The sequence below is a fragment of the Hippocampus zosterae genome, chromosome 5, assembly GCF_025434085.1.
Source record: "Hippocampus zosterae strain Florida chromosome 5, ASM2543408v3, whole genome shotgun sequence".
NCBI classification, from domain to species: Eukaryota; Metazoa; Chordata; class Actinopteri; order Syngnathiformes; family Syngnathidae; genus Hippocampus; species Hippocampus zosterae.
The window spans coordinates 24078694-24093811 of NC_067455.1; the positions used below are offsets into that span (position 1 = coordinate 24078694).

Sequence of the window (15118 nt, forward strand, 5' to 3'; positions counted from 1 at the left end):
GACAATTTGTGGATGCATTTCGACAGTTGCTGTGCCAAAGCCCTGCGGGAGCGTGCGCACATTTAGTGAAAGCGGTGCAACGTTACTTGCTTGTTTTCATTTTAAAGACACGAAGAGCACACTCAGTGTTTTTCGGTTTTCAGATTTAAAGACAAGGTTTTCATTTTTTTTAAATAGATGTGTGGAGAAGCAAAAACAAGCAAGTACTGTCTGCACTGGCGTTTGGCAGTTGACTCAAGGTGTGTTCACTGACCACTTATCCAGTAGGGCATCTCAAAAATCCATAGAACTCCTAATTCACTGGACCAAACAGATGTGACTAGTACGTGAGCACTTTGAATGGGGCAAATGGAAATAATGTACTGTATCATGTATTTGATGCACCAAAAAACGGCTGCGTGTTCTTTGGTGCAACATGCAACTCAACTGTATTTATACAGCAATTTCAAACAGCCATCACTGCATACAAAGTGCTGTTCATTGAACAATTAACGTATACAACAATAAAGCAACAAATTGGTAACAAAGAAGGTAGAAAGCATCGAACAGCAAAACCAAGAACAAGTCTGAGTTATGCTGAGTCAAATGCCAAAGACTACAAGTGAGTTATGAGGTGGGTTTTAAAGATGGGCAGCGAGGAGGCTTGCCGGATGTTCAGTGGGAGGTCATTCCAGAGAGAGGGACCAGCAACAGAACAGGCTCGATCCCCTCTGAGCCTCAGTTTAGTTCTTGGTATTTCTAATAAGGTCTGGTCCGCAGACGTGAGGTGCCGGGCAGGTGTGTAGGGGCGGATGAGCTCGGAAAGGTAAGGTGGCGCGAGATCATTTAGAGATTTGAAAACAATAGGATCTTGAAAATAACTCTAAAATGTAGAGGGAGACAGTGAAGGGATGCCAGAATCAGAGTTACTGTATGTGCTCCCTCTTACGAGTACCAGTCAAGAGGCGAGCAGCGGCATTTTGGACCACCTGCAGGCTAATGGAGGATTGGCTCACTCCATGGTAAAGGGCATTGCAGTAATCAAGCCGGGATGTGACAAAGACATGAATTACTGTCTCAAAGTGTTTATGAGAGAGGAGAGGTTTTACTTTGGCCAGCTGTCTAAGGTGAAAGAAGCTGGATTGAACAACGGCAATTCAAAAAATTGTCAACTCAAACTGCAGGGACAGAGGATTCAATATGTTTTGCTAGTTTCTTTGTTTATGGTAGAATATGAAAAATAAATCTAGTCTGTTCTGGTGTATTAATGCTTTTTTATTGTTGTTGTTTTTTTTTACATTTCAAAATTAGTAAAGCCGAATAGGTTTTAAAATGAAATCCAATGAAAATGTGTCTGTTTATTTGGAGTTACCTTGAATATAGTATCGGCTTATAAAAAACAAAAACAAAACATCCTTACAAAAATTTACATCCTTACAAAGAACAAAATAACATAAATATCATATTGGAATCACTTTTATCATATTGAATTAATTATATTGCTCAAAAAAAGTGATTGTTTTGTGTCAAATCGTTAGGCGTTACATTGATAATGTCCAGCGGGTTTGGAGGGTGTTCCCTCCAGAGCCGCAACTGTCTCTTATCATCATCGTTATTCTGCTGCTTTAAAAGCTCAGCCACACCGCCAACTGGAGGTCAGATTATTAGCCCTGCTCAGAACTTTCTCCCCAAGTGCTTAATTTTCTAGACATCCTTGATATTTTGACTCATAGATTTTCGCCACATTACAGAATACTTTTTATGGAAGCATTTGTGTATTATTGGTTTGTACTTGTGCATTGGATTGCCTTGTTCTTTGACATCACGAGCATTTTTTTCCCTTGTCTTTTGCAAACATTTTTGGTCTGTTTTTGCCTTTTCCTGGTTCTTTGTTACCAGCGTCCTTTGTTGGTAGATGGAGAAAGCGATCGATGATCATAACTGTTTGTTTGGAAAGATTTGACAAGTTCTCTTCATGTGCTTGTCGACTGTAGGCAGAATGAAATCACATCACACATTACATTTGCATAATCTGTTTACTGGTCTTCAAATGGCTGTAAAGTAATTCTAAAATTTTAAAAAATCGTCAATGCTCATCAGCCGTTCCCTCAAAGAAACCAAAATTCTCCCAACTCTGCATTTATTCTGCAGTGAAGCCCAAATATGCCAGAGAGGTAACAAGAACAAAAATGTTTTATGAATAATTAAAATATGTCAAATGAAACATGGTTTACATTGCTATAAACAACAATGTTTTAATTAAGACAGCAATAATCAACTTGAGGGTTGAGATGCAAAACCTGTTTTTTTATGAGTCGCATTATGCTGCATGTGTTTTGCACATTTGAGTCACAGTCAGACGTTTTGGATTTTAATTAATGTATGTCGATCATGCCAGGCTTGCTTTGATATTGGTCAGATATTCAATACATGTCCGTTTTTGAGCCAAAATTCAGAAAAGTTGTGATTCTGACATACTGGAGGGCGGGAATCACCAATATGGTGCCTGTGAGCATCAGGCAACCCCCAAGCACCCCATGAGGAGCCTATGGGCCTGTTCTGAAAAGACCTAACGAGTAATGGGACATTGTGATTTCCTCGGAATATTGTAGAAGTGATCATTATCTTTTGATCACAAACAACGATATTATTTGAGGTAGCACTTTTTTTGTGCTGATTTCTAATCTGGGGGTTTGGTTCAGCAAACAGGTGGAATTCTTTTCTCAAACAATAGGTCAAACTGAAAAAACAAAACAAAAAAAAGAAAATATCTCAAAAACCTGATGTTTGAAGATTTTTTTCCAATCATTGTCAAAATTACATTTAGGGACACAAGAAGTGATTGTATAAATAAAAAAAATTCCTCGTCTCACCCCTCGCTCGGGTGGTGTCCGTCCCTCATTCAGCTTGGGTCCTCTACCAGAGGCCAGGAAGCTTGAGAGTTCTGCGCAGTATCCTTGCTGTTCCCAGCACTGCACATTTCTGGACTGAGATGTCCGATGTTGTCCCCAGGATCTGTTGCAACCAGTCATCTAGTTTGGGGGTCACTGCCCCGAGTGCTCCGACTACCACAGGCCCGACTGTCACCTTTACCTTCCAGGCTCTCTCCATCTCCTCTCCGAGCCCTTGGTATATCTCTAGTTTCTCGTGTTCTTTCTTTCTGATGTTTCCATAACTTGGGACCGCTACATCCACTACAACGGCTTTCCTCTGCCCTTTATCTATGATCACGATATCTGGTTGGTTCGCCATTACCATCTTGTCAGGCTGGATCTGGAAGTCCCACAGGATCTTTGCTCTGCCATTCTCCACCACCTTCGGAGGTGTTTCCCATTTTGACCTTGGGGTTTCCAGTCCATACTCCGCACAGGTGTTTCGGTATACTATGCCAGCCATCTGGTTATGGCATTCCATGTAGGCTTTCCCTGTCAGCATCTTACACCCTGCAGTTATGTGTTGGATCGTCTCAGGTGCCTCTTTGCACAACCTACACCTTGGGTCTTGTCTGGTGTGGTATATCTGGGCCTCAACGGTTCTGGTGCTCAGGGCCTGCTCCTGAGCAGCGAGGATGTGCCGTCCTTCAGGCCAGCCCAATCTAGCCACTGAAAGGACTTCTTGAGATCAGCCACTTCAGTTATGGTCCGGTGGCACATCTCGTGTAGGGGCTTGTCTTCCCATGATGGTCCCTCTTCCAGCGCCTCATCTTCTGTTCCCCATTGTCTGAGACATTCTCTGAGTACGTCATCCGTTGGAGCCCTCTCCTTGATGTATTCATGGAGCTTGGATGTTTCATCCTGGACAGTGGCTCTCACACTCACTAGTCCCCGGCCTCCTTCCTTTCGGCTTGCGTACAGTCTCAGGGTGCTGGATTTGGGATGGAACCCTCCATGCATGGTTAGGAGCTTTCGGGTCTTAACGTCCGTGGTCTGAATCTCTTCCTTTGGCCACCTTATTATTCCTGCAGGGTATCTGATCACTGGCAGGGCATAGCTGTTTATTGCCCGGGTCTTATTCTTGCCATTGAGTTGTCTTCTTCTGACTTGCCTCACTTGCTGGAGGTATTTGGCCATAGCCGCGTTCCTCGTTGACAGTTCGAGGTTGCCATTGGCTTGTGGTATACCGAGGTACTTGTAGCTGTCCTCAATGTCTGCTATTGTTCCTTCAGGGAGTGAGACCCCTTCAGTGCGGACTACCTTTCCTCTCTTAGTCACCATCTGACTACATTTCTCAAGCCTGAATGACATCCCGATGTCGCTGCTGTAGATCGTGGTTGTGTGGATCAGGGAGTCTATGTCCCTTTCGCTCTTAGCATATAGCTTTATGTCATCCATGTAGAGGAGGTGACTGATTGTAGCTCCATTTTTGAGGCGGTATCCATAGCCTGTCTTGGTGATTACTTGGCTTAGGGGGTTCATTCCTATGCAGAACAGCAGTGGGGAGAGTGCATCACCTTGGTATATGCCACATTTGATGGACACTTGGGTAAGTGGCTTGCCATTGGCTTCAAGTGTGGTTTTCCACATCCTCATCAAGTTCGCAACGAAGGCTCTTAGGGTCCTGTTCACCTTAAACAACTCCAAGCATTCAGTGATCCATGTATGTGGCATGGAGTCATAGGCTTTCTTGTAATCAATCTAGGCTGTGCACAGGTTGGTACGTCGGGACCTGCAGTCTTGTGCGACTGTTCTGTCAACCAGGAGCTGATGTTTGGCTCCTCTGGTATCTCTACCAATGCCCTTCTGTGCTTCGCTCATGTATTGATCCATGTGTCCACTTATCTTAGCTACAATGACGCCTCACATGAGCTTCCATGTTGTGGAGAGACAGGTATTTGGCCGATAGTTGGATGGGACTGCACCCTTTGAGGGATCCTTCATGATCAGGATCGTTCACCCTTCGCTTAGCCATCTTGGGTGAGTCCAATCCCTCAGCAGCTGGTTCATTTGTGCTGCTAGGCGCTCATGGAGTTCTGTGAGTTTCTTTCGCCAATAGATGTGGACCATGTCCGGGCCTGGTGCTGTCCAGTTCTTCATGTCTAAAACTCTTTCCTCTATGTCTGCCACTGTTATGGTAACTGGGTTCTGTTCAGGGAGGTTGCTGTGCTCCTCTCTCAGGGTCACCAGCCATTGTGCACTGCTGTTATGTGCAACCTCCTTCTCCCATATGCCTTTCCAGTACCTTTCAGTTTCCAGTCTTGGTGGGTCAGCTCTGTTGTTAGGACCCTCCCACTGAGCGTACACTTTCGCATGTTGTGTTGCGAACAGCCTGTTTATTTGTCTGGCCTCATTCTCTTTCGTGGCTGGACAAGGCTTGGAGCCTTTGTTTGGCAGTTTCGAGTGCTTCAGGTATGGTCATCTGGATGTACCTCTCGGATATCGGCCTTTTCATCACACCTCTCTGGGCCTCCGTCCATTGACTCACATCTTTCCAGGACGCCTTGATCTTAGCCTACAGACGTCTTTTCCATGGTGGGTAACGTATCTCATGGCTTCCATGGTTGCTCTTATATCCCAGAGTCTCCAGGATCACTGATGCTGAAGCGTATATCAGCTCATTGGTTTTTGTGATCGTTATGGTAGGGATCGCCCTCAGTGCTGCATTCACACTTTCCATGAGACTTTCAGGTGATACTTCACATAGCCGTTGTAATCGGTTTCTAGGTTCCCCAACTTTCTTTCTCGCCATGATCTTAGCTTTCAGGTCAGTTGCTGCCTCGCTCAGCATTTCATTCATTGGGGCTAGCCTCCCAATCTCTGGGATGGCCTCCTCTGATCTGGCAGCCTGGGGACCTTCATCATGGAACCTGCGTTGTACCATCTCAATTTGTAACAGCAGTTGCCGTTTGTGGATGTTGGAACACTGAGCTACTTGTTGTTTCGTGGTCAACCGTGACTGTGGGTTTCGAAGTAACCATTTAGCCCACATTCTCTGCATGTCACCCCTCTGACTCGTAGTAGCATTCCAACAGAGCCATGTTATCGCATCTCACCCATCTCCGCTTTGTTCCAGTAGCCCATTTTTCATCAAGGTGCTCTGGTTCCCCAGCACCTGAGACAGACCTTGTTTGGCCGGGTGACATCTGAGACGTCTGGCATTGTCTGAGGTAGGCATTAGCGTGAAGGATCTTGCCCGAGGACCCACACTGGAATGTGTTATGTGCTCATTTTTTTGCCGCCAAGCAGGATTCGAACCGCCGTCTCCCGTATGCCAAACCGATGCCTTACCAACTGATCTATCCAGCCGCATCTAGTAGCATATATATATATATATATATGTGTGCTAGATATCGTGATCATAGATAAAGGGCAGAGGAAAGCCGTTGTAGTGGATGTAGCGGTCCCAAATGATGGAAATATCAGAAAGAAGGAACACGAGAAACTCGAGAAATACCAAGGGCTCAGAGAGGAGCTGGAGAGAGCCTGGAAGGTAAAGGCGACAGTCGTGCCTGTGGTGGTCGGAGCACTTGGGGCAGTGACCCCCAAACTAGATGAGTGGTTGAAACAGATCCCGGGAACAACATCGAACATCTCAGTCCAGAAATGTGCAGCGCTGGGAAACAGCAAGGATACTGTGCAGAATCCTCAAGCTTCCTGGCCTCTGGTAGAGGACCCGAGCTGAATGAGGGACAGACACCACCCGAGGGGGGGTGAGACGAGGATATATTATATATATATATATATATATATGTATATATATACATATGTATATATAATTATGAATTATGTTTCATTGTTTTTATGAAATTAAAGGAATGCAATAAATAAATCAAATTTTTAATGTCATTTGTAATTTGAGGATTTGAAAAATCAACAACATAGAAAGTGCACAACATGCACCTTATCTGGGCAACAAACAAAGTGCAATAAAACAGTAGCCTTTTTAAAAAGTACATACAATCAAATTCATACAGTTTAAGTTTGATTTATGCGCAAATGCCAAGCAAGTCAGTGAAAGCGTAAAACACAGCAGCATCCTCTCATCTTTTGACATGCAACCAACGCAGCTATTCTCGGACCTGATCAACAAAACACAGTATTAACCCAAAGTGTCATTCTAAATGTATACTGAACTGACAAAAATCAGAAATCACTATATATATTGAGCAAGAAAGACGCCTTCTCATTAAGGCGACTGCTATCCTGCCTGGAAGAAATCAAAACCTGGATGACACAGAATTTCTTGAAATTCAATGAAAAGAAGACAGAGGTGATATTGTTTGGTCCCAGTGGCCCTTGTACATCCCATCCTGTAGGCTTGGGCCCCCTGTCTCCTTATCTTAAGTCAACAGCCTCAAACTTGGGCCTTAGACTGGACAGTGATTTCAAACTTGATCTGCAAATTGGTGCCGTTGTTAAATCCAGCTTCTTTCACCTTAGACAGCTGGCCAAAGTAAAACCTCTCCTTCTCATGAACACTTTGAGACTGTATTCATGCCTTTGTCACATCCCGGCTCGATAACTGCAATGCCCTTTACCATGGAGTTAGCCAATCCTCCATTAGCCTGCAGGTGGTCCAAAATGCCGCTGCTCGCCTCTTAACTGGTACTCGTAAGAGGTAGCACATACAGTAACTCAAATTCTGGCATCCCTTCACTGTCTCCCTCTACGTTTTAGAGTTATTTTCAAGATCCTCTTATTTGTTTTCAAATCTCTGAATAATGTCTGGTGTTTGGTGATTTCTACCGTCTTTATTACCGATTTGTCGTACTGTTTATTGTGCATGCTATATTGCACCATGTACAGCACTTTGTATGCAGCGATGGTTGTTTGAAAGTGCTCTGTTTCATGCTAACCTTTACGCATGAAATGGAAAGAATAGAAGTCTTAGCAGAAAACAAAGCACAGAATAATAATTTGTTTCTCGCTTATCAGCAAGCTGCTGACAGGAAATGGTCCCTTTACAACCTTGCTACAGCAGCCTTCTGGACGTGAATAGCAGGTCAACTCAAATTAAGTTCAATTTAAGATGTCCCAATGAGAGCAATTAGCTTTGGGTAAGAGGTGGCGCGGGGACAGAGCATATCCAATAAAAGAAAAAGTGATGAATTCTTGATGACAGTAATGAGGTGATCCATGAAAATGTCACACGCAGCAAACAACTCTAAAATAGGTTATTCTAGTATCAAGCTCAAGGTAGATAAGAAGTGGATCTAACCTGTATTGTCCTGCATTTGTCTCCCATATACAATATAGAACTGTATATGAGAAACTTCAATGTCAAAAATGCACAGTTTTCATCATAACATACTGTATATTGGGCGCTTGACTGGTTAGCACGTCCACCTCACAGTGCAGATGTCGTGGGTTCGATTCTGGGCTCTGGCCTTCCCGTGAGGCGTTTGCATGTTCTCCGCATGCCCGCACGTTTTTTCTCAGGTTTCCGCTCACATTCCAAAAACATACATGGTAGGTTAATTGAACGCTCAAAATTGTCGCCAGGTGTGATTGTGAGTGCGAATGGTGTCCATCTGCCCTGCGAATGTCTGGCAACCAGTTCAGAGTGTCCCCCGCCTACTGCCCGAAGACAGCTGGGATAGGCTCCAGTAATTTATTACGAAGACAAAAGACACTTTCTTTCTTTTTTTTTCTTCAATTAAAGCACAGGTGTCAAAGTCAACCCTCGAGGGCCGGTATGCTGCATGCATTATTCAAGCGCTCCCTTGCTGCAACACACCTGATTCAAATGACAGCTCATCAGTAAGCTCTGTCGGAGCCTGATAATGATCCTGATCATTTGGATCAGGTGTGTTGCAGCAGGGAGATATGGAAAACATGCAGGACACCAGACTTTGGCACATGTCAATTAAACGTTAGAACCTTTAACGTGGCTGTAAGTCAACAGTGGTTCAAATCTAGAAAAAAAAATACAGATCTTATTATTGGCTTTAGAAATTCAGAAAATTCAAAAATCCCATCTTTTTCAAACAATACCGATCAGCTGAAAATCATTCAATTGGCCTTACCGATCTGCATCAAGGACATCTCTACCACTAGGCGTAGTGTTGACAAAGGGATTAATAGTTTTGTTTTATCTTCCGACCGCTTCATCCTCACTCGGGTCTCGGGGGGTCCTGGATCCTATCCCAGCTGTCCTCGGGCAGTCAGCGGGGGACACCCTGAACCATTTTCCAGCCAATCACAGGGCACACAGAAATGAACAACCATTCACACTCACACTCACACCTAGGGACAATTTGGAGTGTGCTGTCAGCCTGCCATGCACATTTTTGGAATGTGGGAGGCAACCGGAGGACCCGGAGAAAACCCACGCAGCCCCGGGGAGAACATGCAAACTCCACACAGGGAGGCCGGAGCTGGAATCAAACCAGGAACCTCTGCACTGTGAAGCCGACGTGCTAACTACTGGACTACCGGGCCGCCCGTTTTGTTTTATCTTACAGTGAAATGACGAAGCATGAAGACACATTGTAAGCATTGTGATACATTCACACTGAGAAAACTAAACAGGTTGATATGGTGTTGACAGTGATTTCATTCATGTTTATATTGAATATTTGATTACCGTATATTAAAATATTCATCATAGTGTTTGTCATATGCGCCTGCATGGGTTTCCTTCGGGTACTCCGGTTTACTCCCATATTCCAAAAACATGCATGTCAGGCTGATTGAAGACTCTAAATTGTCCCTGGGTGTTATTGTAAGCACAAATGGTTTGTTTGTTTGTGGGTGCCCTGCGATTGGCTGGCAACCATATCAGGGTGTTCACCACCTACTGCCCGAAGACGGACGGCTGGGATAGGCTCCAGCATGCCCCGCGACCCTTATGAGGATAAATCAGTTCGGATAATGAAGGGATGGATGGATGGATGTTTGTCATGTCATTTGTTGAGGTTTGGGGTATTATTTTCATCTATTATTATGTGTTATATTTTTGCAGTTTCTATTCTATATTTTCAGCTGTTTCCCTGAACTTAAACAACTTGTATTCTAAAAAAAGTTTGATTTTAAATAAAAATGTGATCTATTGCTAAATTACCTGTTTTTTACATTCAGGAGCATTGTCAACTGGAATTTCAAGCGCACTTTTTTTTAACTTGAGTAGTTGGTTTACACCATAGAATGTTCTGCTAACAAGTAGCGACACATTGAAAAAGTAGAATGTTTCGCTTCACTGAGTTGTATCCAACATAACTTACAATGTCAACAGAGGCCCAAATGCTACGATCTCCTCACAGAAGGTTGTTCGTGAAAGAGCATTTCAACTTTTTTGGATGTGTTGAAACAACATACACACTGGCATTACAATGAAGCAGGAACACCAGTTTGCTTTTTGCACAACACATTTTCAGTGCCAATAACTCATACTGTTACATTGTTGCAAGTTATCTCCAGTTTGTTGCTTAACTTGATTAAACATAAATTGGTATGTGCAAAGAAATTCTCATGGCAAATTCTCGACAAAGACTCTTATGTAGAATGACCTTTTTTTTGGATAATTTTACAGTGCAACACTGATCTTGGGTCCGCTATGTCTACTTTACAAGTGTCAGTGAATTCAGAGCTGCTGATGCCATACCTTATAAAAAAGAAGACCCAGGTCATTATCTGTTGAATGATGCAAACTAAAGTCAACCTCGGCAGGCAGATGTAGTATGTGTACACATACCAAATGAACACCTGCAAAACAACTTCGAACTGTTTCTCAAGCTCATTCGAATTTGTTCTTGTCTGTCGTGCACGCACAGCATGAGTGTATTTGACCTGACACATTGATAATAATATAAAAAGAGACTCAGACAAAAAAAATAAAACAACCTTGACAGACTGGTGGGGGTCCATCCATCTGAAGCCGCTCTCCAAGTCGACAGGTCAGAATCTCACTCCCAACCAATGTGAAGCCTGGCAGGCATGAGTACTGAATAATGTCCCCTGTAAGGGGTACACACACGCACATACACAGACACACACACAGGTCACAGCTACGTATGGGAAGAACATGAATAGCAGAAACATCCATCTCTCACAAGACATAAGCACATGCTTGCTTCCTTCTCACCACCATGACAGAAATCACAAACACATGTTATAATGAAGTTTGACGTCCACGCTTGAGGCATTTCATAAAAAGTGAAGAGCAGTTTGATTTCTAATTCCCCACACTGACACATCCCTCTAATATAGGTCGATGCCAGGGTAAAATGTGGAAAGTAACTTTACAAAAAAAAAAAGAAGACAGACAAAAACCCATGATGAATGTTTTTGACATAGAATTTCGACCACGCCCACGATGAAACAAACCTATTTCAAAGTCGTTGTCATCGGTCAGAACGGTGGCGTTGGCAACAGGAAGGGGTGGCTGACATTTTCTCAGTTGGTATGCTGTAGGGGAGGGCACACTCATCATCAGCGAATCTTGATTGGCTCATAATTGTCAAGTTTCACTGTTCATTCAGGATCATCAAAATGCTCTCACTAAATTAGCTGAGAGGAGACATTTTATTATTAACCGAGTTATATTGAAAATGGGTGTTTTATTAGCAGACAAAATAAGTAAGAAAGCATTTATTATCCCATGTCAGGAAAAAAAGAGGAAGGCCAAATCACGACTGTATCAAATGCTAAAAATTGTGATGGTTGAGAAAGGAATATTGGATCTCCCGCACTTTTTTTTTTAAAAATGAACTGTGTAGTCGAGCTGGAGATCTAATTGGAAAGGGACATTTGAAGAGTGTCAAATAAGGTCTTCACTTTGTGGTATGAAAGGGCGAACTACCATAATAATTCAGCACAAAGAAGCCGCTTGTACTGAAGTCACTGTGGAACTTGATGAGGATCTGATTGGCAGTCGTGGATATTGAGTCCTGCGCAGAGCTGCCACTGAATTGACCAATCTGAGGTGAGGTTTGGTCGGGTCCATCCCTGCAAAGTAAGCAAAATCGTGATGGGTGATGTGGAAATGTTAAAGGGAAAGAGACAAGGTATACAAATAAGGCACCTAGACATTGATTTCCTAAAGGTTTTTATGTGCAAAAACATTCAGAAATTCAGTTGCTCATAATATAGAAGCTGGTCTGCTAACCAGGCCTATCCAAAATGCAGAAATAATAATAATAATGCAACCTATATAGCCTATTGAATTGGAATTTCTCAGTGATCAAAATCAGTGGTTAACTTGGGTTCGCTCGAACCCCAGGGGTTCGGTGAATCGGTCTCAGGGGTTTGACGGGTCTCTGCAATGGAGGTTAAGACACACCTGACTCAACATGTCAATTAGTTATGACATGCTCGCTTGTCCATCGCTGACTGTAGATGATCACATTACATTGCTTGTCCAATCAGTGCAGTAGGAAATTTAATTCGCTCAGTAGTCAACGTATGACTGTTGTGATAGTACGCCATACAATTAAAAAAAAAACTATACTTAGGACATGTAATTGTTTTTACTTTTTTTCTGTTTTTCATAAATGTGTGTTTTTTAATGTCTTGAATTTGTAAAGTATACATTTTTTTTATTTTTCACTAATGAAAGGTTCAGTGAACGTGCATATGAACTGGTTGCATTCAGTACCTCTAACAAGGTTTAAAAACCACTGATCTAAATGCTGACTTGGAGCCGATCACAAACTGCTTCAAACAACAAAGCGTGTGATGGAAAAGTGGTTATGCCTGCATGTCTGTCTGTGTTTTATGTTATGTGTTGTGTTTATTTTTTTACCTTATGTTAACTGTTTTGTTAAGCGCTTTGTTACAGCTGCCGCTGTTGTGAAAGCGCTATATAAATCAGCATGTATATGTATTGTATTGTAACATTTAAACACATGATGGTTAGATTCACTGAATTCACGTGTACTCTGCATCAATTAAATCAAATAGTGTTTTGTATGCAGTTGCTTGACTTCCCAAAATGATCTGATTGACAGACTTCTTTTCATTCGGATTGTTTTCTACCAACTCTTAAAATATCCTAATTTTAAATCTGATTCTGCATAGGGCTGGGCATGACATCATTAGCTATCCTCATAAACCCATGATCAATATCAATAGAAAATATCTTTGATAGAATGTAGAGATGTTAAAAAAAATCTTGTGAGGAAAAAACAAATTCTGACCTGCAAGTCATTCTGCAGGATGTCGGCAGAGGCATCCGCATTGTGCCACAGTTACATGCATGTGAGAGGACATTTTAAGCACATAAGTGTCACGGTTGATTTATTTGGGACGAATATGTGGCTCTGTAGGGCTCCCCCAATAGAGGCACACTTGTTGGTCATCATGTCATGAGTAGGTTTTCTGTTAAAGGGACTCCTGGCCATTGATGCTGTTTCTGTTGCTGTCTCTGTTGCTGTCACTACTTCTGTTGGTTTGTGTTTATCACGTCCGATTTTTTTTACTTATGCCATGGGTTTTGTTGTTACTTTGAATTCTTGTTGTTTGGAGGACTTTGCTTGTTTTGGATTTGGTTTTCTCAGCGTTTCATTTATACATTTTGTGAAGTTCACCCTGATCCTCCCTCTTGTCTGCTTTTTGGAGTCCTCCACCACCACGCCCGTGACAATAAGCGTGCCTTCACCGCACGAGAACCGTTCTTTTGAGTCAAAATAGGAATAGGTACTTGTCTTCCGTAGAAGAAGCCGCTGAACCAATGAAGAAGCGAATGCAAACACACACTTCATCCATGTGTCGTTCATGCACTGAACCAAGATGTGGCTACAATTTGTTCAAATAAATGACTAGTTGCCTCAATGCAATAATTGCACAAAGGATCATATTGTGCAAACTAATAGGATTAAACACCTCTGGATGGATATGTGATGTAGAAGTAAAGGAGTTCCCTGTCTATAATGTGCTTGTTCCGGTGTAGCCGGCTCCAACGCTCAGTATCGTGCTGAAGTCACAATCAGTTAAGTAAAACAAGAAAATATGTCTAAGACTTATGCCAGCAATGAGGCCGCTAACAACTTAAATTTGTCCTAGGATGATGCGTCACTAAAATGCATCGCCCTAACAGGAGTATTAGTTTGTTACATATAGGCGGACAAAATTGAGAATACCATCGGTTATGACAGGTAAATAAAAATAAATAACAATGCAACTGAAACGGAAACCAGAAACCCCCCCGCCCCACCCATTTACCCCTTCCACCTCTCGCGATCAACTTGGGACCACCCCTTGCCTAGCGCATACAGAAAACATTTCACGTTACAGATCAACAAAACTAATTCTAAGTTGAATGCCATTTTGAAAAAACAGTGCTGCTGCCAAGTTACTGGTACTAAACCACTGCCACAATCTTTTTGGTTCTGTTTTTAAAAATGGGACAAACTGCAGTGTGTATGCAAATATACTTTAAAGTGAGTGCCCATTTCAGTCCTAAACTGTTTTGTACTCACAAATTTAAATTGTCTTTGACCTTTGACCTCAGCCGCGTCATTGTGCATAGAACACAATCACATTAAAATGCATCTTGCTTTGACATAACAAATATTTATTTGGGGCTGTCTGGTTGGTATGAAGCTTCTCTTGGGCATCAGCAAAGTTTGAGAGATGGAGTTGCAGCCAAAATTACAGGGAATTCTCCTGGTCCATTGACAAGTGTTCAAAAGAAGTGGAAGTGACAAGTGGCACAGTTCTGAAATGTCAGCGACATGTGATGGTGATGGGGATTTATGGAGACAAACGTTTGAGAGGAGCAAACTGTGATTGTTGGGGTCAAAGCAGAATTGAGAGGAGTACAAAGTACTTTCTGCAGCCCCACACCTTTTCTCAGTGTAACAGTTGAGATAACTCAGACATTACTGTTATTACCAGACTGTCTCCATGACAATGCTCTGTAGGCAAAGCTTAATCCACATCTGGACCTGAGAGTCTGTTGCCATCACAAAAACAAAATTAGGCATTTATATTCTCTTGGGTGGACCAACTGAACACCAAAGGATTTACTGATTTTATTAATTTTATTTCATTCAAATTATTTTTTTTCAAAATGTGGTGATACTATTGATATTAATGAGCTCTGTTCATTTTGGTCCCTATAATCAGGTTATGAAGCAATTGTGTATGTGTGTGTGTGTGCGTGTGTGTATTGAGTATAGACAGATAGAGAGAGAAGAGGGCGGCAAGGTGGTCCAGTGGTTAGCACTTCAACCTCACAGTGCAGAAGTGCAGGGTTTGATTCG

At 42.5% G+C, this 15118-nt stretch overlaps 1 protein-coding gene across 8 annotated transcripts in view; it reads right to left on the reverse strand.

Annotated features, from left to right (window-relative positions):
• The window catches only part of LOC127600226 (CUB and sushi domain-containing protein 3-like), a 782730-nt gene that overhangs the window by 429046 nt on the left and 338566 nt on the right, over window positions 1–15118 (reverse strand). For all 8 annotated transcript variants that reach the window (XR_007962299.1, XM_052064574.1, XM_052064571.1 and 5 more), the window contains 3 exons: window positions 11716–11861; window positions 11241–11321; window positions 10758–10871 (listed from right to left, as the gene is read on the reverse strand). Coding sequence is in view for 7 of the 8 variants with exons in the window: in XM_052064574.1 (XP_051920534.1) it covers window positions 10758–10871; window positions 11241–11321; window positions 11716–11861 (341 nt within the window). In the remaining variant the exon portion in view is untranslated. The remainder of the gene's footprint in view (window positions 1–10757; window positions 10872–11240; window positions 11322–11715; window positions 11862–15118) is intronic.